This window comes from Tursiops truncatus, chromosome 8, assembly GCF_011762595.2.
Source record: "Tursiops truncatus isolate mTurTru1 chromosome 8, mTurTru1.mat.Y, whole genome shotgun sequence".
Taxonomy (NCBI): Eukaryota; Metazoa; Chordata; class Mammalia; order Artiodactyla; family Delphinidae; genus Tursiops; species Tursiops truncatus.
In genome coordinates, this window is record NC_047041.1 from 10,293,187 (window position 1) to 10,316,749 (window position 23,563).

Consider the following 23,563-nt stretch of genomic DNA (forward strand, 5'->3'; position numbering starts at 1 on the left):
GCTATTGTAAATAGTGCTGCAATAAACACTGTGGTGCATGTTTCTTTTTGAATTATGGTTTTCTCAGGGCATATGCCCAGTAGTGGGATTGCTGGGTCGTCTGGTAGTTCTATTTTTAGTTTTTTAAGGAAGCTCCATTCTGTTTTCCATAGTGGTTGTATCAATTTACATTCCCACCAACAGTGCAGGAGGGTTCCCTTTTCACCACACCCTTTCCAGCATTTATTCTTTCTAGATTTTTTGATAATGGCCATTCTGACTGGTGTGCCATTCTGACCAGCGTGAGGTGACACGTCATTGTAGTTTTGATTTGCATTTCTCTAATAATTAGTGATGTTGAGCATCTTTTCATGTGCCTCTTGGCCATCTGTATGTCTTCCTTGGTGAAATGTCTATTTAGGTCTTCCGCCCATTTTTTAAAAATCAATTTATTTATTTTTGGCTGTGTTGGGTCTTCGTTTCTGTGTGAGGGCTTTCTCTAGTTGCGGCAAGTGGGGGCCACTCTTCATCGCAGTGCGCGGGCCGCTCACTGTCGCGGCCTCTCTTGTTGCAGAGCACAGGCTACAGACGCGCAGGCTCTGTAGTTGTGGCTCACGGGCCTGGTTGCTCTGCGGCATGTGGGATCTTCCCAGACAAGAGCTCGAAGCCATGTCCCCTGCATTGGCAGGCAGATTCTCAACCACTGCACCACCAGGGAAGCCCTTCTGCCCAATTTTTAACTGTATTGTTTGTTTTTTTAATATTGAGCTCCATGAGCTGTTTGTATTCTTTGGAGGTTAATCCTTTGTCTGTTGTTTCATTTGCAAATATTTTCTCCCATTCTGAAGGTTGTCTTTTTGTCTCGTTTATGGTTTCCTTTGCTGTGCAAAAGCTTTTAAAAGTCCTATTTGTTTATTTTTGTTTTTAATTTCCGTTACTCGAGGAGGTGGGTCAAAAAAAGATCTTGCTGTGGTTTATGTAAGAGTGTTTTTCCTATGTTTTCCTCCATTTGTAGTTTATTTTTGTGTATGGTGTTAGGTAGTGTTCTAATTTCATTCTTTTACTTGTAGCTGTCCAGTTTTCCCAGCACTGCTTATTGAAGACGCTTTCTTTTCTCCATTGTACGTTCTTCCCTCCTTTGCCATAAATTAGGTGACCATATGTGTGTGGGTTTATCTCTGGGCTTTCTATCCTGTTCCATTGATCTATATTTCTGTTTTTGTGCCAGTACCATACTGTCTTGATTACTGTAGCTTTGTGGTATAGATTGAAGTCAGGGAGCCTGACTCCTCCAGCTCCATTTTTCTTTCTCAAGATTGCTTTGGCTATTTGGGGTCTTTTTTGTTTCCATACGAATTGTAAAATTTTTTGTTCTAATTCTGTGAAGAATGCCATTGGTAGTTTGTTAGGGATTGCATTAAATCTATAGATTGCTTTGGGTAGTATAGTCATCTTCACGATATTGATTCTTGCAATCCAAGAACATGGTATATTTCTCCACCTGTTTATGTCGTCTTTGATTTCTTCCATCAGTGTTTTATAGTTTTCTGAGTACAAGTCTTTCACCTCCTTAGGCAGGTTTATTCCTAGGTATTTTATTCTTTTTGTTACAATGGTAGATGGGAGTGTTTCCTTAATTTCTTTTTCTGATTTTTCGTTGTTGGTGTATAGGAACGCCAGAGACTTCTGTGCATCAATTTTGTATCCTGCAACCTTACCAAATTCATTGATTAGTTCTAGTAGTTTTCTGGTGGCATCTTTAGGATTTTCTATGTATAGTATCATGTCATCAGTAAACAGTGACAGTTTTACTTCTTCTTTTCCAATTTGTATTCCTTTTATTTATTTTTCTTCTCTGATTGCCGTGGCTAGGACTTCCAAAACTATGTTGAATAAGAGTGGTGAGAGTGGACATCCTTGTCTTGTTCCTGATCTTAGTGGAAATGCTTTCAGTTTTTCACCATTGAGAATGATGCTTGCTGTGGGTTTGTCATATATGGCCTTTATTATGTTAAGGTAGGTTCCCTCTATGCCCATTTTCTGGAGCTTTTTTTAATATCATAAATGGGTATTGAATTTTGTTGAAAGCTTTTTCTGCATCTATTGAGATGATCGTATGGTTTTTATTCCTTAATTTGTTAATGTGATGTATCACATTGATTGATTTGCATATATTGAAGAATCCTTGCATCCCTGGATAAATCCCACTTGATCATGGTGTATGATCCTTTTAATATGCTGTTGGATTCTGTTTGCTAGTATTTTGTTCAGGATTTTTGCATCTATGTTCATCAGTGATATTGGTCTATAATTTTCTTTTTTTGTGATATCTTTTTCTGGTTTTGGTATCAGGGTAATGGTGGCTGCGTAGAATGAGTTTGGGAGTGTTTCTCCCTCTGCAGTTTTTTGGAAGAGTTTGAGAAGGATCGGTCTTAACTCTTCTCTAAATGTTTGATAGAATTCACCTGCGAAGCCATCTGGTCCTGGACTTTTGTTTGCTGGAAGATTTTTAATAACAGTTTCAATTTCATTTTGTGATAGGTCTGTTTATATTTTTTAATTCTTCCTAGTTCAGTCTTGGAAAATTGTACCCTTCCAAGAATTTTTTCATTTCTTCATGGTTGTCCATTTTATTGGCATATAGTTGTTTGTAGTAGTCTCTTATAATCCTTTGTACTTCTGCAGTGTCAGTTGTGATTTCTCCTTTTTCGTTTCTAATTTTATTGATTTGTGTCCTCTCCCTTTTTTTCTTGATGAGTCTGGCTAAGGGTTTATCAATTTTGTTTATCTTCTCAAAGAACCAGTTTTTAGTTTTATTGATCTTTGCTATTGTTTTCTTTGTTTCTATTTCATTTACTTCTGCTCTGATCTTTATGATTTCTTTCCTTCTACTGACTTTGGGTTTTCTTTGTTCTTCTTTCTCTATTTTTTTTTTAACATTGTTTTACATGTATTTATTTATTTATTTATTTATTTATTTATTTTTTGCGGTATGTGGGCCTCTCACTGCTGCGGCCTCTCCTGCTGCGGAGCACAGGCTCCAGACGCACAGGCTCAGCGGCCATGGCTCACGGGCCCAGCCACTCCACGGCATGTGGGATCCTCCCGGACCGGGGCACGAACCCGTGTCCCCTGCATCAGCAGGCGGACTCCCAACCACTGTGCCACCAGGGAAGCCCCTCTATTGTTTTAAGTGTAGGGTTAGATTGTTTATTTGAGAATTTTCTTGTTTCTTGAGGTGAGATTGTATTGCTATAAACTTCCCTCTTAGAACTGCTTTTGCTGCGTCCCATAGGTTTTGGGTCATCGTGTTTTCATTGTCATTTGTTACTATGTATTTTTTAATTTCTTCTTTGAGTTCTTCAGTGATCTCTTGGTTATTTAGTAGCACACTGTTTAGCTTCCATGTATTTGTGTTTTTTACAGTTTTTTTTCCTGTAATTGATTTCCAATCTCTTAGTGTTGTTGTGGTCAGAAAAGATGCTTGATACAATTTCAGTTTTCTTAAATTTTCTGAGGCTTGATTTGTGACCCAAGGTGTGATCTATCCTGGAGAATGTTCCATGTGCACTTGAGAAGAAAGTGTATTCTGCCACTTTTGGGTGGAATGTTCTATAAATACCAATTAGATATATCTGGTCTATTGTGTCCTTTAAAGCTTGTGCTTCCTTATTTATTTTCTGTTTGCATGATCTGTCCATTGGTGTAAGTGGGGTGTTAAAGTCCCCTACTATTATTGTGTTATTGTCGATTTCTCCTTTCATGGTTGTTAGTATTTGCCTTGTTTTGAGGTGCTCCTATGTTGGGTGCATAAACATTTATAATTGTTATATCTTCTTCTTGGATTGACCCTTTGATCACTATGTAGTGTCCCTCCTTATCTCTGGTAACAGTCTTTATGTTAAAGTCTATTTTATCTGATATGAGTAATGCTATTCCAGCTTTCTTTTGATTTCCATTTGCATGGAATATCTTTTTCCATCCCTTCACTTTCAGTCTGTATGTGTCCCTAGGTCTGAAGTGGGTCTCTTGAAGACAGCATAATATGGTCTTGTTTTTGTTTCCATTCAGCCAGTCTGTGTCTTTTGGTTGGGGCATTTAATCCATTTACATTCAAGGTTATTATTGATATGTATGTTTCTATTAACATTTTCTTAATTGTTTTGGGGTTTTTTTGGTGGGTCTTTTTCTTCTCTTGGGTTTCCTGCTTAGAGGAGTTTCTTTAGCATTTGTTGTAAAGGTGTTTTTGTGGTGCTGAATTCTCTTAGCTTTTGCTTCTCTGAAAAGTTTTTGACTTCTCCATTGAATCTGAATGAGATCCTTGCTTGGTAGAGTAATTTTGGTTGTAGGTTTTTTTTCTTTTATTGCTTTAAGTATATCCTGCCACTCCCTTCTGGCCTGCAGAGTTTCCACTGAAAAATCAGATGATAACCTTATGGGGATTCCTTTGTATGTTATTTTTTGGTTTTCCCTTGCTGCTTTTAATATTTTTTCTTTGAATTTAATTTTTGTTCGTTTGATTAATATGTGTCTTGGTGTGTTTTTCCTAGGGTTTATCCTATATGGGACTCTCTATGCTTCCTAGACTTGGGTGACTGTTTCCTTTCCCATGTTAGGGAAGTTTTCAACTATAATCTTTTCAAATATTTTCTCAGTCCCTTTCTTTTTCTCTTCTTCTTCTGGGACCCCTGTAATTTGAATGTTGGTGCACTTAGTGTTGCCCCAGAGGTCTCTGAGAATGTCTTCAGCTCTTTTCATTCTTTTTTCTTTATTCTGCTCCTTGGCAGTTATTTCCACCATTTTGTCTTCCAGCTCACTTATTCATTCTTCTGCTTCAGTTATTCTGTTATTGATTCCTTCTAGTGTACTTTTCATTTCAGTTATTATGTTGTTCATCTCTGTTGTTTGTTCTTTAATTCTTCTAAGATCTTTGTTAAACATTTCTTGTATTTTCTCAGTCCGTGCCTCCATTCTGTTTCTGAGATTCTGGATCATCTTTACTATCATTACTCTGAATTCTTTTTCTGGTAGATTGCCTATTTCCTCTTCATTTATTTGGTCTTGTAGGTTTTTACCTTGCTCCTTCATCTGTGACATATTTTTTTGCCGTCTCTCTTTTTTTTTTTTAATGAGTGTGATTGTGTTCCTGTCTTACTGATTGTTTGGCCTGAGGCTTCTAACATGGGGGTTTGTAGGCTATTGCATAGAGCTGAGTCTTGGTGCTGAGATGAGGAACTCCGTCAGACCTCACTCCGATGAATATTCCCTGGGGTCTAAGTTTCTCTGTTAGTTCAGTGGCTCATAAGAGGGAGGCCTGGGAGATCAGGAGGGGCAGGTGGGAGGGGCCCTCCGGGAGGAGCTGAGCAGGAGAGAAGCAGAGGGCAATTGCCCAGCCCACTCGGGCCTGGGGAGGCTGCTGACCTCCCAGGCCGATCCCCTGCCCTCCAAAGCCCTCTCCAGGCTGCATAGCTCCTTGCGGGCATAGGAGGGGGGACAGGGAGATCAGGAGAGGCAGGCAGGAGGGGCCCTCCCAGACGGAGGAGCAGGAGAGGAGAGGAGGGCGTTTGCCCTGCCCATTCAAGCCCAGGAAGCCTGCTAGGCTCCCAGGTGAGGTCCCCTGCCCTCTGAGACCAGGGGTGGAGGGCACCCTGGGCCCCTTCTGTTCCTTGAGCCTAAGCCCCACCCTCCACAGCCCCCAGGGCCTTTTTCAGCCCTGTGGGTCCTGAGCATTTTGCCCCACCCACTGCCCAAACCTCACCGTTTCTTAGGCCCCACCCTCCACAGCCAGGGCCTTCCCCCCCACCCTTTTTTTTTTTTCTCTTCTTTTTTACTATTGTGATATTGTTGTACCTTCCGGTCGTTGATTCATCTTTATTTTTATATTCTTCCTAACATATCTGTTCGTTTCCTAGTGCAATTTTATTTTTTACTTTGTTATTTATTTTATTTTATTTTTTTTGGCTGCCCCAGGAGGCTCGTGGGATCTTGGTTCATGAACCCAGGGTTGGGCTGAAGCTCCTGCGGTGGGAGCTCTGAATTCTCAGTATTTTTAAAGTGAAAACACACAGGCTTAAATGGTCCAGGGACCTTGTTTCCAGCATATCACCCTTTCTTTTCTTGTCCTCTATCTCCAGTTTCTGATCCTTTCAGCATATAAATGTATTTAAACCTCTTCTCTTAAAAAAAAAAAATGAAACAATCCCTTACTTGATCTCATTCTCTGGTTAAACCTCATCTCTTAATCCACAGCCAGGCATCTTAAAATGTAGGTTGGTCTTCATTTCCCCAGCTCTCATCCTGACCTCTGTACCCTGCAGGAGAGCCCTTATTCTCACTGAAACTGCTTTGCTCAGGCCACCAATGACCTTTTAGTGCTAAATCCTATGGTACCATCTTCTTTAACTTTCTATTTTTTCAAACTTACACAATTATTTCAAACTTACAGAAGAATGGCAAGAATAGCACAGAGAACCCCCAAATATCCTCACTGATCCACCACTTTTTAACATTTAGCCGCATTTCTTCATTCTCTCTCTTTCTGTAGATCTCCCACTCTCCATTCGTAGAGAAACAGATCTACATTCTATCATTTATAGTATTATTGTTTGTATCATCATTACTTAGTTTGTCTGAATCATTTGCAACTTGCATATATGAGTTGCATACATCACTCCCTTTTCGTGGCACCTTTTTACTTGTCTTCTCTGCAGAGTTGAACCCTGTTCACTGATTTCCCTTCCTTGAAGTTTTCATGTCTCAGGTTCCATGACACTGTTTTATCCTGGCCAGCTTTCTGCCTCTCTGGCAATCCCTTTGTAATCTTTTACCTTCTCTACCCTGCTCTCCCTTAAAATATTCTTACCGATTTCTCCAGGGCCCTGTTCTTGACCTTCCTTTCTTCTCCCACTACCTACAATTCTTGGGGCAGCTCAGCAATTCCCATGGCTGCAACCCACCAGGGAATTCTTATGATGCAAATGTATACAGGCTAACTCAGATGTCTCTCCTGAGTTCTAGGTCCTCCTCCCTACAGACACCTCCTAACTCAACGTCAGGCCCACTGCTGGCCTCACGCAGCCCTCTTTCATTCCCAGAACCAAAGCCCTCCTTTTCTTGCTCAGTGGTGTTGATGCCACTAATCAGACACTCAGAAACTATTCTCTTTCTCTCTCCCACATTCACCTTGTATTTAAGCAATTGCTAAGTTTGTTCATTCCATTTCCTGACCACCTCAAGGCAGGGGCTGAGGGGGATCAGGTGCTGTCCTAACCTGACAGGAGTTCAGTCCAGCCAGTGGAAAAAGATATACCCACCGTCCGGCAAAGTGAACTGATGGCATGTGGAGTGTGGGGCAAACAGAGCAAATGCTGCCACCTTTCCAGTTCTCTCATCATCTCTTGCAGAAATTACAGCAGAAGTGGCCTGACTGGTTTCGCTGTCTCTGCAATCTCTATTATTCTCTTCCAATCTATTCTTCAGACCTTGGCAGTGTGTTAACATGCAAGCCCAATGATGTCATTAACCTGCTTACAATTTGCCAATGGCTTCCTGCTCTCCGTAGGATAAAATTGAAAATCTTTTGATTGGCATAAAAAGCCTTTCATGGCCCCTCGCTGACCTGCCCAGCCCTGTGTCCCTCATGCTTTGCCCTTTAGCTACTGAACTCCAGGTAATACTCAGGACACACTAGATTGCCCTGCATTTTTACACCTCTGCTCCCATTCGTCTGCTTGGCGTACTTTGACTCATCCTTCTAGGGGCAGCTCAGGTGCTCTCTCTTTTCAGGAAGCTTTTCCTGTCTTTTTAGGGCAGAATTAGGTGCTCTTTTAGTTACACTAAAAGAAAGAATTAAATTATACCTACTTTTATATCACTGCATTATAATGATTACATAACTGTCTTCCCACTACCAAAAGTTTTAAGCTCCTTGAGGGTAGGAATCTTTTTTTTTTTTTTAAAGGATCTTTTGTCAAGTTTTATTTACTTTTCTGAAGAGTTTTTTTTTAAAAAAAAAAAACGTGTCTTTTGGGCTAGTCACCTAAAAGCTGGTGGTTGGAATATAGTAGGTACTCAATAAATATTTGTTGTCTGAAATTATTTTGATTTCACGTAAAGGTATCTCTTAGTAGTGAGTTACTCATTGTTAGAGTAAGTTTACTGAGGGATATGCAGATTCTTTGAAAATCATCTTTCAAGAAAAAGATTTCAAATGAGGCCCATTTTTACTTGAGATTCACTAAATGACCTTTAAATGGTTTTTTAATCAACCATTAAATATTGAGATCAGCTTTGGGTAAAGCAATGTGCCAGGAGGTGGAGAGGAATACAATGCTAAGGTTCAAGGAGCTTATCGTGTAGTTGGTACAAAAGAAACACAGGCAACAGCTAATGAGACAATGGCCGAATAGGATTAAACCCTGGCGGAGTGGTTCCAGCCACAAGCACACCAGGACAGGGGTGGGAGAGGCAGGAGGGGGACCACAGAGAAGCCACCCGAGGTGGGTAGTTGAAGAGGAGAAAAAAAGTCAGCCTGGAGGTTTGTATACTGAGTGACCCGCCAGCATGCAGGACGCGCAGGGAACACCTAACAAATCCTTTCCGAATAAAGAAAGGGAAACATCCCTTGGGCTGCTCGGTCTTGCTGTCATTTAGATGCAACAATCTTAAGATGCTTTGCTCCTTATTGCCTTTACTCAGGAGTGGGTTAGAAACACATGAGTCTTGTACCCTCAGAGATGAAACAGTATCCTTTTTGCTTTCTTCTGAGTTTCTTCTGTACGAAGTTTTTTACTGTCTCTGCCTAGGGCCATGCCATGCGTTAAGCACCGTGGTTTGACCTTGATTATTTTATCATTGGCCGAGACTCCTAGTGACAAGTGTGAAAGCTAGAGTTTGCAAGGATCCTACATGCTTCAACTGTGTTTCCTATAGTAATTTAAGTAACTAGAGATAAAGGATCATAGATTTATAGCATTTTGCAGCTGGGATGGACCTTGTAGTTCATTTCGGCCAATGCTTCGTTTAAGAAAAAAGAAACTTAAGGCTCGGGGGAAGCTGAGATTTGCCCAAGTCACGCATTGAGTAAATGGAAGGTCAGGGCCCAGAGCTCCCTGTCTTCTGACCCAGTCCTTTACCCACAACACGTAACAAGCCTTAAGGCGTTTCCTTTGTCCCCTCGATTCTGTTGGCCGAGCTGCCTAGGCTCTCCATCAGGTCTGGTAGGAGACCCTGTCCTCTGGGTCCACTTCTAGGAGACATTTGTCCCCATCCTCCCAACTTCTGGGTGTGGCCTCCCTGGCATCAGCTTTCAGGAAGCTTCAGGTGAATGGCTGTTTTCATTTCTTTCTTTCTTTCTGTTTTTTTTTTTTTTTTTTTTTTTTGGCAACTCTAAGAGTAGCCTGGAAGCTACTGCAGAGGCAAAAAGATGATTTGAGCTGTCCCTCTTTTCTAACTTTTCTGAAACTGGAATGAATTTTCTTCTTCTTCTTCTTACTTTTCCGCTGTACATAGTTTTAACTAATGACGTCAACAGGCCCTACAGGCTAGGTGATTTCAAAGGGCTTTATCCCTTATGAAGCAGGTATAAAACCCGGTACAAGAGCAACCGCCCCATGTAACATTATACACTGGATTAAGAAGACATCAGCTGCTAGAACTTTTCTTGATTCTTCTAGAAAAACAATCAGTGGGGACGGTTTCATAAAAATCTTCCCTGAAACCATATTGTGATTTCAAAGTAGTAAACCCATGGCCAAAAAACGGGATGTCATCACGCTAAATTACTAGGTAGTAGGCGTTTATGTTCTGCAAACGAGGGCTCAGGGAGGCTCTGGGGATTCCCACCCATTTTTAGGGACCATATCCCCCATCACCTAGGGATACTGTATGACTGATAACTCCAAAAGGAGACAGACTTGGGAGCGGCACAGTATTGGACAATATTTTGGAACTGTGATTTTTTTTTTCCTGCCTGTATTTTCTCCATGCCATTCCTCTGAATGTTTGAAGAGTGATATGATGATTTTTCTCTAGGAAATAGAACGTTGGGAAAGTGGGTAGGGTTGGCTCGCTGAGCAAGTAATGACCCATCTGGGCAGAAGGCAGTCTTTTACCCATCAGAAGGTAGGTAGCTATTCTCAGGCATAAGAATAAACCCTTAAGTGATAAGATGTCAGTCACAAACATCACTTAGATCCAGCAGTAACCCTTGAAACACACTTAAAATTCAATCTAGCAGGTGACCTTTAGCTGTTGGGCTTTTTGATGCCATTTGTCTTCAGGGTCGATAGCGACATTTCCAATCTCTCTGGTGTTCTGAATAGACGTCTTGTCAGTTACTCTGACGGGGTAGGAGATCTAAGGGGGTAAAACATACAGCACGTTAACTGGATTCATTTTAGTCTTATGGCCATGGGGCTCGAGTCTGTACTCTAGAAAGAGGTCCTGCAGGGTTACATTTTATTTATAGTTCATTTCAAGGATTCATCTCAGTCCTTAGGTATCTGGATTATTCCCAAGGAAAATGGGAATAAACAATGTTTTCTCTTGCAGGGATGATGTGAGAATTGGTGTTTTGAGGTCAAACCACTAATTATTGGGTTGGCCAAAAAATTTGTTCCGTAAGAGTATGGGAAAAACCCGAATGAATTTTTTGGCCAACCCAATACTTTAAATGCTCAGTACATACTCAGGGGACCTGATTTTCAAACAGTTATCTGAGCCGGATGCTGCAACTAATGTTTAAGTATGCCAAACAAATTATGAAATAACACTATACCCCAAGATGATGATAAGAACAACAAAAATAACTAATATACATTGAATGCTCATGATAGCTGTCCTAAGCACTTCGTCTACATTAGTTAATTCTCACAACAGTCTTACCAGTATGTACCTTTTATTATCCCCTTTTTGCAAATGACAAAACTGAGGAACAGAGAGGTTAAGTAACTTGCCCAGAATCAACAGCTAGTAAGCAGAGGAGCCAGGCAGTCTAACTCCAGAGACTGTACATTTAGCGATTTTGCTAAGTTAACTCACTTATTGGAAATATCATCTTTGACTTGCAGAATTTGTAGTTTTGACACCCCATAAATTGGAATGATGTAGGTTAGTGGTGCTCAACTTTAGATAGATATTAGAATAACCTAGGAAGCTTTTAAAAATTAATGTTCTGGTCCCATCCCAGATCAATTAAATCAGAAGCTCTGGGAGTGGCCCCAGATATAAGTCTCGTACTTTAAAAGCTCCCCAGGTGGGTCTAACCTGAAGACAGGTTTGGGAGCCAGTGATGAAGGCAGCTGTGTGGGATTTCGGTCCCCAAATTATTGATGGATTTAGGTTCCCAAATTATGGAGGCTCTCATTAGCTACCTGTTTTAAGTCAAGGAATTAGATTGTCTTCTGTGCTATACGGAATTCTAGCCACCAGGTAGCATTTCAGAAACAAACTTAAAGTTCTGCGATAGTAATGTTGGCAAAGATTCTGGCGGTAATTATCCAATACACCCTCTATCAACAACGTCTATCCAGTACACCTGGTAGACGTTCCTCCCCTCACTGCCTAATCACTTGCCCCTTCTCCAGGCAGGAGTTATCTGCTTGTCACTATTCGTATAGGTTTAAAGATCTTGACGGAGAAAGAAGGAACAAGGTGGCTTGTGAACAGTTCCTTTCTGTGGGAGACCTGGTCCTTTCAAACACTCCCTGGAGTAAAATGTTAGACCTTTGAATCTCTGTTGTATCAGTGATAAACATTATTTTCCATCCTCCAGAAACCTAAATGCTATAAGGTTCTTCCTTATAAGAGCAGTGATAGGTCTGTCTGTAATTTCTAGCCCTCTGCCCTTTGAAATAACGTAGAATAAGTCAATCCCTCTGTCGGAAAACAGCCCTAAACTGGTAGAACCTAAGATGCCTTCCCCAAGCCTTCTCTTACATAGAAGACTTCTCAAGATGTCTTTGTCATTCCTCCTGGGAAAGATTATTCATATGGGGTCCTGTGGCCACCCTGCTTTGTCACCTGCAAGATGCTGGTCTCCCCATTTCTAAACTGATGTCCTTAATTTTAAAATTTAGATTCAGGATTTGATACTTGTTTTGTTAAATTTCCCCTGGTGGACTGTGTGGTGTGAGTAGTAGCAAGGTGGAACGCTGGAAAGAGCATGGGGTTTAGAATCTGTTATGGCTGCGTTTAAATTCTCCCTCTGCTGCTGACTTTTTATGCAGACTAGTATTCAATGCAGAAAGAGGCAAAAATACTTGTTAAATATTAACTAGTAAGCAGGCATTTGACAGTGAAGATAACCTCATTCCTTACCACTCAAGGTGGCTTCTCTGACACAAGAAAGACTATTTGTTCCTTTTGTTTTGGGTGTAACCCCCTCTCTCCCTGAATGCCTCCCTATCACAACTGCCCTACTAATATATACAAATAAGGGAAATAGTGTGAAAGTTTCAGTACTTAAAGGATCTGAAAATGGGAAAAAATGAAAATATAACTTTTTCCATGTTTGAATTCTCACCGCTAATACAAGGTACAAAATGTACTATTGGATCATGGCAATTTTTAAATGACAAACGGAAGTAATGAACAGGTTTTGAGTGATTACCTACTCTGCAAATGGAAAACTTCACAGTACTGTGGAACAGTTTAACTTGTGCTGAGATGGAAAGTTTGGAGTTGTAAATGCTATAAATGCCCAAGGTCAGGAACCACTTCTCATGTTTCCATCTCTCAGTCCCTCACTGGTTCCAGAAACATGGGATGACAGTAAAAGTATTAGATTTCACAGCTTCTGTCATCATTTGCTCAAAGGCTTCAGTCCCTTACTGCCATGACGTTAAACAGATACACAACTCATTTAAAAGAAAAATCAACTCCATCCTGGAGGAGAAATGAAGGTCGGGGCAGGAAAAAAAATCTAAATAGGCTGCCTTAGCAGGCGAGGAAATCATCCTCTTTTAAACCTCAAACACGCAATGTCTTGGACAAGCTGGAGCCTGGGAGAAGTTGGGTTTATTCCTAGATCTGCCACTAGGGGGTCTGATTCCGGCTTTTGTAAAGGAGACTTAGTTAATTTGGTTTTTCACTGGTGATATTAATTGTTTGATTAACAACGACGGGATCCCTTATGGAGCTCTGATAAAAATTTTACAAATGAAAAATACATTGTCCTACGCTTCCTTCCCCAGAGAACATAGGATGTATAATATTTCCATCCACAGGCTGTTTTGGTAGAACTTGGTGTCTGAATCACTCCACTGAGTCTCTGAGTGAGTAAAACATACTTCTACATTATCTCTTTGAAAGTGGAATGGGACACAACCTCTGCTAGCTATTTACTTTTTTCCTTGGTGAACCATTCTATTAATACCAATCAAATCGAGAAAATGATCAAATGAAATTGCATTTTGAGCATCATAAGCTGTGTAATGTCTATTCTGTTAAATTGGGGCCATAATTGCTTCTCCACTGAAAAGATACAACAAAGACAGCAATCATGGCATGTCATTATCCCAGACTAGAAAACCGGCCTTTCCTTGGAGGACTTCAAAGGCTTGTGGTTCTCGAATTGCATTTGCTGCTATTGTCGGAGCGCAGGCAATCTTGATTAGGTGTTTACACTGAGGTAAGGCGCAGAGCAGAGCGCCTGAGTGCCTGGGTCTAGAGCCATTAAAAAATTGTACATTATGTCCCTGGCTTTGAAGTGAGGGTTTATATGTAGGAGAGCAACTCAGATCGAGTACAGCTGAGCTAGATTGGGCAGCTACTTCTCTCTCAAAGAAACTCATCAGGTTCTTGGAGAATCAGCGCCACAAAAAAAGTTGATGCTTTTCCAAGAGCTGTATGTGAATCACTGTGTATCCGCAGAGACACACACTGAAACATGTTTAAACAGAATATCACTGTGTGGTCCTGCAGTCGCGGGAGGTTCGGGTCCTTTTTTCCCCTCTATTGTTTTCTGTTAATAACCTTGTGTTTAGATGTCCTGGGGAGTCTCGCATTAATTTATTAGGTTCCTTGTTGTTCTCATTCCTTGATGGTGTTAACAACGAGCGTATATCCCAGTTAAAATAGGCCAGAGAGTCCTAATTTTCTAAATGTGGCATTTGCTTGCCATCATTCCAACACAGCTGTTATTGAATCCCTCTCTTTGGGGCGTAATCAGTGGACTCAGTTGATGTTTCTTTGTTAACTTGGCTCATGAGTGATCTGCAGTTTTAACTGTACTATTTCTAATACACTTTGCTCTGTGTCAGTCTGCACCTGCTGAGATCAATGGTACTGCCCCCTGTATTGACAAACGGCCAGCAGAGAGGTGGAGGCATGGCAACACACAGAGCCTGCCACGGTCAGGCTCCAACACCGGGATTTAGGACAGCTGTTTGAATATCTGGGGATGTGTATTCATTATTCAGCTATTTAGAGACAAAACACCTGAAACCTGAAATGTTTGGGCTCTGCCTGGCCACCGTCTCCATCCTGTAGAACGCTTCGTAATGTATCAGTATTTAGCATGTACGGGCTCAGGAAGAAATGGATGACACTGACACCTCTGGATATATTATTTTTACGTTCATTTTCCAGATAAGATACTTGAGCTTTTAGCAACCCCAAACTAATTATGCCAGTCCCCTACTTTGAAATCCTTTGATGCTTTTCCATCGCCCTTGCCTTTTAAGGTTTGTAAGGCCCTGCATCCTCTACTCTTCAGCCTCCCCTCCCTGCTCTCTTTAGACTGTACTTTTTCAGGTCTGCTGTTGGGCCACATGCTCTGGGTCCACACACACACAGGGCCATTCTTTGACTGGAGAGTCCCCTTTACCTCACTTATTCTGACCAATCCCATTCGCTGTTCTAGCCTTGGCTGAAATATAGTTAGCCTTCCCTGATACCCTGGAGGAGGTTATAACAGATGCACCTGAGCTCACGGCCTTAGTGCTCTGTCCTTTCCCTTGTGTGACAAGTTTCACCCTGGTCATTATGTTTGTCTCGCCTCTAGATGTTACGTCCCATGAGGGCAGGAAAAGTAGGGACTCCGTGCTGGGCTGTTCGGCCCCGGAGGCGCTACTCCCATGAGCTACGTGGTGGTTCTGGATGTGCCTGGTGCATATGTGCTCAATAAATGTTACTGAGTGAGAAGATCAATCTACATTGCTCACTGGACGCTCCGTTTATATCAGAACACATCTAATCTAGCGTTTATCTGGCTAGATCTGTGGTTTATATTAAAGCCTGGAGGCTGTCAGCTAAACAAGGTGGAAGCTAGGATCCCATCTCTGTTCTTTCCCTCGCTGGTTCAGCCCCAGGCCCAATGGCCCTTCAGCACTTCAGCTCTCGGCATTTGCTGTTCCCTTTTCCAAGGAAGCCCTTTCTTCAGATATTTGCCTGGCGGTTTCTCCCACCTCCTCTGTGATCTGTTTACAGTTGTAACCCCGCTCCCAGCATCCCCTCTCCCTCTGCTGTGCTTCATTTCTCTCCTCACCATTACATCACCTACTAGTACGCTGATGACCTGTTTCGTCTATTGTCTGTCTCCTCCTAATAGAAAGTTAGCCCCACAAAGGCTGGGATTTTTGTCTGCTTTGTTCACGGATGTATTCCAAGTACTTAGGACAATGCCTGACACATAATAAGCTCTTAATAATTATATGCAAAGGAACGAAGCAATCAGCTGTTTTCAAGAACGCGAAAGAGATTTTTAGGAATGTGTCTGAACTTCCCGTTAACACAACTCAGAATATTGTAGGTGTGACCTCTGGTTGGTCACAGGATGCAAACTGCTCCATTACTAAAATCCTTCAGTGATTCCATGTCATGTAGAGGAAAGGCCTAACTCTCCAGCACAGTAGGCTAAAACTTGAGCATGTATCAGAATCAGTTAGAGGGCTTGTTGAAACACAGAGGTGAAGGCGTCACCCCAGAGTTTCTGACTCAGGAGATCTGGGCTGGGGCCCGAGAATTTTCATTTCTAATGAGTTACCAGGCGGTTCTGATGCTGCTGGTCCGGGGACCACATCCTGAGAGCCCCCGCTTTAAAATGACACACAGGGGCCTCCATGAAAGGCCCATGCCCATTTCTCTAGCCTAAATACGCACACGCCCATCCTCATGATCTAGTCATGCACGACACGGAAGTTCTCCTTAACTAACTTGCTAGATTAAGTAACACTCTCCGGTCCTTTCTTAAGATAGTGGGCCAAATGCTCATGGCTGGTCAGCTACTCTGTGGTATGCCTTGGTATGTCTATTTCCACTAGTTGAGTTATATATTTACCAAGAGTCTTTTATGAGTGTTCTCAAACCTGTCTATTCCTATCGTACGTGTTGTTAAAATTATGAACTTTCTTTTTAAAAGTTAGATCATCTGGAGAAATCTGAGTGTGAATAGAGAGTTGTTTCCATGAAAAAATAAGTTAAATAATTTAGAATGACCCAATAAAGCAAATGGAAAGATAACTGGGGAGGGGTGTCTGTAAAAGACTAGGGGAAGAGTCACAAAAATCTAGAAAGATTATGATCTTAGCTCGTTTCCAAACACTTTTTAAGTTTTTACGTTGCTTTCAAGAAATCGAGGGCTTCCCTGGTGGCACAGTGGTTGAGAGTCTGCCTGCCGATGCAGGGGACACGGGTTCGTGCCCCGGTCTGGGAAGATCCCACATGCCGCGGAGCGGCTGGGCCCGTGAGCCATGGCCGCTGAGCCTGCGCATCCGGAGCCTACGCTCCGCAACAGGAGAGGCCACAACAGTGAGAGGCCCGCGTACCGCAAAAAAAGACAAAGAAATCGGAAGTGAACGCCATAGATGTTTCAAACTGACGTGAGAACGATGATACAAATCTGTAGTCCATTGAATATACACTGGCAGGAAGGCCCAGCGCCTCAGTAGAAGGTTGGTGAATTAATGCGTATTTATATACTTAAAGTGAAAGTAGAGTACTTAAGGTCGTCGTTTGCCACATCTGCTTTAACCACTTCACTTGATTGACTGACCAACTGCCAGGTCATGACCAGCACCAAAGTGCTTCCCCCTGTACCCACAGGTCTCTACTTAAACAGTGTCCTTTATCACCCTCACGCCATCCCATATGCTCTCTCTGCCTGCGGTAACTTTGCTGTCCACCTCCACCTGTTACTTTCTACTTCCCCCTAAAGAATCAGTTCAATGACTGCCTCTTCCGTGAAGCCCTCTCTGACTTCCCCCGACAGACTTGGGTACTTCTTCTTCTGGGTTCCTTTGGGGCCAGACATGTATCCAGGACAGCAGTTATCACTTGGTTCTGACTGTTTACATGTCTGCTTCCCACTTGGCCAGAAGCTCCTGAAGAGCATATACACTGACAGCAGTTTATAAAATGACCACAGGATCGTAGCATCTGGGGGAATTTGGTAAAGAGGCAAAGGATGGCTCCCATCACCATAGCTCTCGGCTTTACTGCACAACAGTGCACTATGGCCTGGGTTAGAGAGCACAGAATTATCAGGTTCTCCAGGCACATTTTGGACACCTATCCTTAGACAGGATTAACTCTGTTCAAGTTCTGGTTTTTGAAAGGGCGTGCTTCAGTTATGGGGAAAGTTTTCTTTCCATGGATCCCTCCTCAGTGATGTCGGATTAGTGAAGTGTCACTCTACAGATGAGATAAATAAGTGCCGAATAGTGCATACAAGAAAGATGCCTTAAGAAACTTCTTGTACTGAAAAACCATGAAGTTCAGTTTAAATCATGCTGTCATAAGTAAGTGTTCTTGTTGTGGTTGCACAGGGCAAAATAAAAACAAAAGGTCAATCAATGAACATACCCAGAGTACCTACTCTGTAGAAGCATATTTTTAATGAGTATAATATGAGATATGGGACTCAAAAACACCATCAGACTAGAGGAATTCTATAAAAAAGAATTCTGTGTTTCTAACCAAACATAATTAGAAAAAGATGATCATAATTTAAATAAAGGTAAAGTTTAATTTTATAGGCAACCAAAAGTTTCACAAACCATGAAATTTAAAACCATGGAAAAGGAGAGTGTCACATCACTTCGATATTAATCTTATCCAATGGGAGGCTAAATTCAAATCAAATGTTCAATAATAAATATATTTATACAGGGCTATATGATTATGCAAAGTGTTCACGTACAGCATCTTATTTGGGCATCTAAATAATCCTGGGTCTGTAGAAGAAGGCAAACATTTGTAACCTCACTCTGATGGGGAAAAACAAAGCTCAGCAAGGTTTTTTTTGTATTTACCAAAGGTAATAATTGGCTCTCATAATAACGGGGCTCAAATCTGGTCTTTCAATGCCAAATTCCATTATTTAAGTCAAGAGCACAAGCTCACTAGTCTTTTTTATTTTTTCATTTTGAAAGTGGTAAAATTCTGAACCCCCCCAAAACTGTTTAAAAATCACATTCCTTCATAAAAGATGTAGAAAGTGCTTACTGTATGCCAGGCTCTCAGAGTTCAGAGATGAGCCTTTAGGAGCTCAGAGTCATGTAAAGACATACAGACACATACAGTAAATAGTGCAGTGTGGTGGTACGGATTCTACGGTGGGTGTTCAAGGATGAGGGAGGAACTCAGAGAGTCTTCATAAAGATAGGGGATTTTGAGTTGAATCTCAGAAGGAGGCTGAGATTTTCCCAAGCAAACAAGACAGGGAAAAGTAATCCATCAGCCTGGACAGAGGCCCAGGGGAAATACTGGGTTCTGGGAGCTGTGAGTTCCCAGAGTACGACTGGAGCATAGGATGCAAGGGAGGAGTGACAAAGGATGAGGCTAAAATGGCAGGAAGGAGCCAGGTCACAAAGGGCCTCGAGTACCACTCTGAGAGTCAGAATTTTATCTTGAAATCAACAGGGACTCTCATTAAGCAGGAGATTGATATCAGATTTGTATCTAAGAAGAACATTTGTGAAGGCAGTGGAGAAGATAGATTTGAAAGAGTTATGATGTGAAATTGCACTTCAAAGTGTCAAATATTCATACGTTCCTTATCACCAAGTGTAAATATTTGAAATACAGCTGAGACCAAAGGCAACTATTAAAGAAATATTGCCAACAAGTTGGGTACAAGACTGTAGGGTCCTATAATCCATGGGGCAGTGTTTGATTGACTGGGGACCCTCAGGAGACAGCATGGTGAGTGTGAGGTGTGTCCACCCCCGTTGTATACAGTCTTTTGGGAGTCACATCATAGAATGGGCTGCAAGAGCCTACAGATGTTATTCTTTTGACAACACTTTGTTCTTATTCTACGTGCAGTCATGTCCCTTTCATTTTGAGACACTGTAGCCTGAAAAAAAAAAAAAAAAAAAAGCTGTTTAGGAGAACCTATTCCCGGGGTGGATTCCTTTCTCGTGGCTTAAGGAATGACCAGTGGTAATAACAGCTTCCCTTCACTGAGTGTCTGCCACGTGTCAGGAGCTTTGTATAAGCTCTTCCAGTAGCCCTCCAAGGCAGAAATGGACCCCATACAATAGACGAAGAAGATAAGGTTTGAAGAGTCACTTGCTCAAATATCTAGTTGGTGGTACCACCTAGTACACGGAAAAGCCAGCATTTAACCCATGATAGTCTGACTCCCAAACCAGTGTTCTGTTTCAATTTCATCTCTTCTCCCACTATATTGTGTTGCCCCCTAGGAGAGAATGCTGCTTCCAAGGCTGAGGTCCCAGAGCTTACACAGTCTTTTCTTTTTCGTCCATTCACGTTTCAACTCGAATGATATCTCCTCAGAGAGCCCTTCCCCAAGTACCTCGCTAAACATCCCAGTTACACCCTGCTCATTACTTTATTAAAGAAAGTTGATTCAGTATCCTTTGAGATGTTTATCCCTTCCTGAAGTTGTTACATGTCTCCTGTCACCTGACTGGATTTAAGTCCCTTGCAGGCCGGGCTCTGCATGTCTTGTTTTCTGTTACATCCCTGGCACTAAGAAGAATACCTAGCACACACTGTTGCTCAATAAATGCTTGTTGGCTGAGTTACCTGCTGCCTCAGCAACGGTCTCAAAGATGTGCTGATGCTCAGAATGGGTAGTGGATTCTATATAGGACTTTATATTGTTTAGAAGGCCATAGCTAATTGAATAACCTTTCTATATGCACACTGCAAAGTATCTGTAATTTCTTTAAGAAATTTCAAGGAAAAAACCAGAATAACATGTATGAAGCAATTTCTGAGCCTGTACTAAATTTCGCCTTCATCAGCCTTCAAAGTCACATTAGAATCAAGATAGAAAGGTAGCTCAGGACTTCCCTGGTGGCGCAGTGGATAAGAATCTGCCTGCCAATGCAGGGGACACAGGTTCGAGCCCTGGTCCAGGAAGATCCCACGTGCCGTGGAGCAACTAAGCCCATGCGCCACAACTACTGAGCCTGTGCTCTAGAGCCACGAACCACAACTATTGAGACCACGTGCCACAGCTACTGAAGCCCGCATGCCTAGAGCCCGTACTCTGCAACAAGAGAAGCCACCGCAATGAGAAGCCCGCGCACTGCAATGAAGAGTTGCCCCCGCTCACCACAACTAGAGAAAGCCTGCACGCAGCAACGAAGGCCCAAACGCAGCCAAAAACAACAACAAAAAAAGGTAGCTCATTGTTGAAGAGACAGTTTCCTTTAATGGTAGATCATAAATTGACTCAAATTCTAGTGAGTTTCAGACAAATACTTATGGTTATGAAACAAATCATAAATAAAAGTAAGCACTGAATATTCACCAGCGAAGTTATTGGTTGACTGTGATACTTAGCTGCCGTCTAGCGTGTGTTGGTTTTTACATCAGTTCCTTGCCTCACACATCATGTGACTAAGATCTTGCAATGTATTCAAACGTGATTTTTCCAGTGCATTTTAATGTGAGATTAACAGATCTATGAAAAATGGTGAAATGATTGTGGAGAAATTGAATTTAAAAATTAGTGGTTCTACTCTGAGCCATTATTTTCAAGCAAAAGTGCAATTCAGGTGACCCTGAGCAATCAGGGGGGTGTAAAGTTACCAGGGTTCCTACAAAACACTGTATATTCTAAACATATAAGCATGGTTCAAAAATAAGAGATATGGAAGGGTATAAAGTGAAAAGTTTTGCTCCCACCCTACTCCCCCTCCAGCCTCTTACAATTAACCACCTATGTATCTTTTCTCACTTTTTTTTTTTTTTTTTTTGCGGTACACGGGCCTCTCACTGTTGGGGCCTCTCCCGTTGCGGAGCACAGGCTCCGGAGGTGCAGGCTAAGCGGCCATGGCTCACGGGCCTAGCCGCTCCGCGGCATGTGGAATCTTCCCAGACCGGGGCACGAACCTGTGTCCCCTGCATCAGCAGGCGGACTCTCAACCACTGCACCACCAGGGAAGCCCTACTAGAGCCATCTTACAGAAAAAACAGAACAAACCTTTTGGCCAATCCAGTAGTTCCCTGTGCTATACAGTGGGACCTTGTTGTTTATTTTATATATAGTAGTTGGTATCTGCTAATCCTAAACTCCTAATTTATCCCTCTCCCACCCCCTTTCCCCTTTGGTAACCATAAGTTTGTTTGCTGTGTCTGTGAGTCTGTTTCCGTAAGTAAGTTCATTTGTGTCACATTTTAGATTTCACATATAAGTGATATCATATGGTATTTGTCTTTCTCTTTCTGGCTTACTTCACTTAGTATGATAATCTCTAGTTGCATCATGTTGCTGCAAATGTGGCATTATTTTGTTCTTTTTTATGGCTGAGCAGTATTTCATTGTATATATGTATTACCTCTTCCTTATCCATTCATCTGTCGATGAAGATTGTTTCCATGTCTTGGCTATTGTGAATAGTGCTGCTGTGAAAGTAGGCGTGCATGTATCTTTTTGAATTATAGTTTTGTCTGGATATATGCCCAGGAGTGGGATTGCTGGAACATATGGTAATTCTGTTTTAGTTTTCTGAGGAACCTCCATACTGTTTTCCACAGTGGCTGCACCAACTTACATTCCCACCAAAAGTGTAGGAGGGTTCCCTTTTCTCCACACTCTCTCTAGCTATTTGTAGACTTTTTAGTGATGGCCATTCTGACCAGGGTGAGGTGGTACCTCACTGCAGGTTTTTTCTTTTGTTTTTTTTTTTTGCGGTACGCGGGCCTCTCACTGTTGTGGCCTCTCCCGTTGCGGAGCACAGGCTCCGGATGCGCAGGCTCAGCAGCCATGGCTCACGGGCCCAGCCACTCCGCAGCATGTGGGATCTTCCCGGACCGGGGCACGAACCCATGTCCCCTACATCGGCAGGTGGACTCTCAACCACTGGGCCACCAGGGAAGCCCCTGTATACACTTTTATACAACTTTAGCTTCTCTTTTAGTAATAATAAATCCTGATAGGTTGTCCATCCATAATGGTTCATGAAGAACATCTCTTTTTTTTTAATAGCTACAGTGTACTCTGTTATATGAATATACTATAATTTACTACACATTCCCCAAATGATAGACATCTGGGTACTTTCTAATCTTTTGCTATTAGAAAGGAGGACGAAATGAATGATTTTGTTCAAGGGTTATTTCAAAACTGCACACATATAACTAGGATACATTCCTGGGAGTGGAAGATGTTGGGTCAATTTAAAAAATAATAATTACTAACATGTATATAGTGCTTGCTATAAGCCAGGCATTGATTTAAGCACTCTCCATATGTTAACTCATTTAATCTTCTTAATAATCCTTTGAGGAAGGTACTAGTATTATCTCCATTTTAAAGATGAGGTTACTGAGGCACAGAGAGGTTAAGCAACCTGCCCAAGGTCAGATGGCTAGCAGGTGTCAGTGGCAACCAACCTGGCTTGAAAGCCTATACTCTTGGCCATTATGCTTTGCTTTCTCAAGGAGTGTATGTAGTATTTGTATTTTAAGTAGATATTAACAAATTGTCCCCCATACTAGTTAATCCAATTTATTCTCTCATCAGCTTGACTATACTTTTTTGCCCAGAGGTAAACTGGGCAAAAACTGGGAATTTTGTTGGTTTAATTATAGATGAAAAATGGAATCCCAATGTAGTATTAACTTGGATTTCTCTTATAATGACCAAAGTTGGATATCTTTTCGTATGTTTAATAGCCATATGTATTAACTTTTCTGTGAATTATCTATTCATATCTTTTGTGAATTTTTATATTGGGATATTGGTCTTTTTCTTATTGATTTCTAGGAGCTCTTTATATATTAGAGCTATTAGTGTTTTGGCTGTGATATGAATTAGAAATATTTTTTCTAGTTCTTTATATTTTGGCTTTCTTATGCCTTTTTTCTTGCAGAAGCTTTTGATATTTATGTATAGTTGACCCTCAAACAAAGTGGGGGTTAGGGGCACTGACCCTCCACGCAGTTGAAAATCTATGTATAACTTTACAGTCAGCCCTCCATATCTGTAGTTCTGTATTTGTGAATTCAACCAACTAAAGATCGTGTAGTACTGTAGTATGTATTTTTTAAATAATCCACAAATAAGTGGACCTGTACAGATCAAACCCATGTTGTCCAAGGGTCAACTGTAGTCAAATCTATCAGTCTTTTGTAGATTTTGGACCTCAAATCGGGTCCTACCTTT

The 23,563-nt window shown here is 41.7% G+C and overlaps 1 protein-coding gene across 2 annotated transcripts in view; it reads right to left on the minus strand.

The window, feature by feature from the left end:
- The window catches only part of JHY (junctional cadherin complex regulator), a 66,673-nt gene that overhangs the window by 20,696 nt on the left and 22,414 nt on the right, over positions 1-23,563 (minus strand). For both annotated transcript variants that reach the window (XM_019942025.2, XM_073808050.1), the window contains exon 4: positions 10,222-10,335. In XM_019942025.2, coding sequence (XP_019797584.1) covers positions 10,222-10,335 — 114 coding nt within the window. The remainder of the gene's footprint in view (positions 1-10,221; positions 10,336-23,563) is intronic.